The following is a 3,081-nucleotide window of genomic DNA, read 5'->3' on the forward strand; positions in this document are numbered from 1 at the left end:
TGATCTTGTTATGTGCCGTCGAGTCGGACCCGACTCACAGCGACCCCTCCTTGGGTTTCTGAGGCAGTATCACCAAGGAAGTAGATTGCCCAACCTTCCTTCCAAGGAGTGGCTGGTAGAAAATGATCTTAGGGCAAGTTCTTTGACATCTCTAAGTCTCAGTATCCCTATTTCACAGTTATCATGAGGATTATATAAAATACTTTAGGGAAAGCCTGTAGGGCAGCACTTGTATTAAGTGAGTGATTCTCCTTCTTCTTTGGCTTCTTCTGTTGCTTCTAGAACTATTTCCCATATGCTTAGGATTGCAAAGTACGAAGGCTATAACTAATGGCATCTGGGGATACAAATAATAACTACATTCAGGTTTTCCACAGTAAGATATATTTTATATCATAACGTATCTCTTTTAGTGTCTCCCCACCCAACAATTTGACCTTCATATTATCCTAAATGGCTTCATGGGTAAGAACTATTAGTTAAGCCTAGCTTACTTATACACTGCCTTATTCAAAAAAGATGCAAAGCTAAGAGCCATTTACTGGGTTTTACTGTAATAGTAAAGCTGTATTTATTTTCTCTTCTCTAGAATAACTGCTAAAGAATTTATGGCTTGATAAAAATTCAGCTAGTCAATAATTATTGAGTATGTAGTAAGACATTGTTTCCAACTCTTTAAACTACTATGTCTATCTCTGTATGAAGTGTAGGATTTCTAACATTTAAAACATAGTGAAACCTAATTGTTTTCATGTGTAAAACACTATAATGTACTTAAATATGATCTCTTAAACAATTAACAGGGTAGAGAGAAGATTAAACATATACTTTGTAAAGTGATTGACTATTCTTTAAATTTTTATAAATTCTTGATTGACTTTTCTATTATCTTATACCTGACCATCTCCTCTGCCCTCTGAGCATCCATTCTGAAAAACCAATGTTATTAGCAATGGGACAAGATGATCCACTAGCATCTATACTTCTTCATTTGCCAGTTCCTATGGCCCCTAACTGCCACAGACCAGGGAGCCCCAATATGCATATAGCACTCATCTGAGGATTTAAAAACAAGTTTGGTAGGAAATGAGCGCATTTACTAGTTAATGATGTCTGTCCTGTACAGTAGGGAATAAAGGTAACAAGGGCACATGGATTTTCTATTCCTAATCTATGCTACTCAGCAAATATTTAGACCTAAAAACCATGATCAGGAGACCACAGGGTGCTCCCCCTTGGCAAAATCTGAGACAAAAGGCAAGGGAAAAGAAAAAATGGAAAAGGATAAGGAGAAAAACAGGAGATCATGAGAAGAAAATGAAAGACAGGGAAAAGGGGAAGTGATGAGAGGTGCCAGAAAAGAACCCTAATATTCCAGGTTGATGGGTCTACGTTTCTCTTGGTTCATTATGTTCCCAACTCTGTTTGACCACTCTTCTCTCCATCAACACCAAAGTCACAGACCAATTCCTGATCATCCATTTGCTACCTTTAAGGCCTCCTGATGATTTCTATTGTCCATACTAAAGGCCAATGTCTTTCATTTGTTCTCTATCGGTCCTACCTTCCTCTTCCCACTCTTCCACAGAGCTTCTGTCTGAATGGCACCTTATGTTCAGAATGCTACTCTTCTGAGTAGCATTGAGTAGCAATGAGTTGTCTGAGTAGCAATGAGTTTTCCGTTGTTAATCCAAAAAAACATGAAATTTTCACCTTCCAAAAATCATTAGAGACAAGAAGAAATCTTAGTTTGCCCACTTGGTCTAGCAATGGCATACCAAAAGCCACCACTTCTCTCTTTAGGTTATTTCCCTAATATACTTACATTTAGCCATGAAAAAGATTAACTTCAAGGTATGGAACATTTTAAATTGGAGTGGAAATTCTATCTTTTTAAGTTGAATTACTGCTTTACTTTACCTGGCTTTTCTTCCTCCCCATCAGCAAGCTTGCTTTTGGGAGGAGTTTCCCGGGTAGAGTTCACAGCTCGACGAATTGGCATGGTGCTATCTTCTACCTTCTGAGAGAAGAGATGGTCATAATCAAATAAACATAAAAACAGTCTCTTTTCTCTCTTTCTCAAGGGACCTAACTGGGTATCAGAAGATATAGGAGAATTCTTCAAGTCGACTCCAGGATCTGATGTAATTTACTTTTTAACATTTTTTTGAAATATGATTTTTAACAAATATTTTCCAAAATATTTTATTTTAGCTAAAATTTCAAATGGAAAGAAACAATTATACTTGATTTGGAATAAACTGAGAAGATTGGAGGTTTTCTCAGGAATCTGAGGGGAAAGGGTAGATGGAAAGAGTTTTGGAGCTGTATGATTTTTCTGATTTACAACCCAGGCTCCCCAAAGTAGGGGAAAGAAGGAGTACCAAGAAGGACCCAGCAGGGCCTGAAGTCAGGGACTGATCCAAGAGTGAGCTTCAAGAATGTGTCAGCCCCTACCTCACCTAACTTGTCCGCGTGGATCAGCTGAGCTCCTACTATAAGTGGGAGTGCCTTAGGATGGACGAGTTCACCTTGAGACGTATCAGTCGCCATTTAAAATAATTTCTAGGCCCGAGTACAGGTTACACTCTGAAGCCTCTGCTGTTAACCACAAGGATTTTTCCTAATGGTTTCAGTGTGGTGAAGAGTCAACCTAAAGCACAGAAAAGACCTGGTGTGAAGATTAACAGAAATAAATCTAAACTAAAACGTCTAAATTTAATATGCATCCAAAGGGAAAAAATATAACTATAAAAACTTTTAAGTTAAGTGATAGATGACTCTGTCGGTCAGTAATTATTCAGAAAGATAAAACCACTATAAAAATATTAGACTATGTAAAGCAGCAACTAAGACAAACGCACAAGCCACAGCAGCTGTCGCACCTTCCACGTGAACAAAGGCAACAAGGGCGAGAAAGCGTCTAAGGAATCCCACCTCCCTCCTGCCACCATCAGTAATTTAGAAAGGACAGAATAAAGAGACTTAAGAACAGTTTACTAGAAATACTTAGTCAAAGATCAGTTTATTAAAGAGAGTAGACTTATTGCTATTATTCTCAAAGCGGCTAGGAAAGTTAAC

At 38.0% G+C, this 3,081-nt stretch overlaps 1 protein-coding gene across 1 annotated transcript in view; it reads right to left on the reverse strand.

Moving 5' to 3' along the window:
* HP1BP3 (heterochromatin protein 1 binding protein 3) overlaps positions 1-2,553 on the reverse strand; it is a 53,037-nt gene extending 50,484 nt beyond the window's left edge. Inside the window, exons 1-2 of the mRNA XM_042780267.1 lie at positions 2,458-2,553; positions 1,921-2,020 (exon numbers count right to left, since the gene is read on the reverse strand). Of these exons, the coding sequence (XP_042636201.1) occupies positions 1,921-2,020; positions 2,458-2,553 (196 nt within the window). The remainder of the gene's footprint in view (positions 1-1,920; positions 2,021-2,457) is intronic.
* Between the last annotated feature and the right edge of the window lie 528 nt (positions 2,554-3,081).

The sequence above is a fragment of the Orycteropus afer genome, unplaced genomic scaffold (assembly GCF_000298275.1).
Source record: "Orycteropus afer afer isolate SDZICR_OR568_19922 unplaced genomic scaffold, OryAfe1.0 scaffold00031, whole genome shotgun sequence".
Lineage (NCBI taxonomy): Eukaryota > Metazoa > Chordata > Mammalia > Tubulidentata > Orycteropodidae > Orycteropus > Orycteropus afer.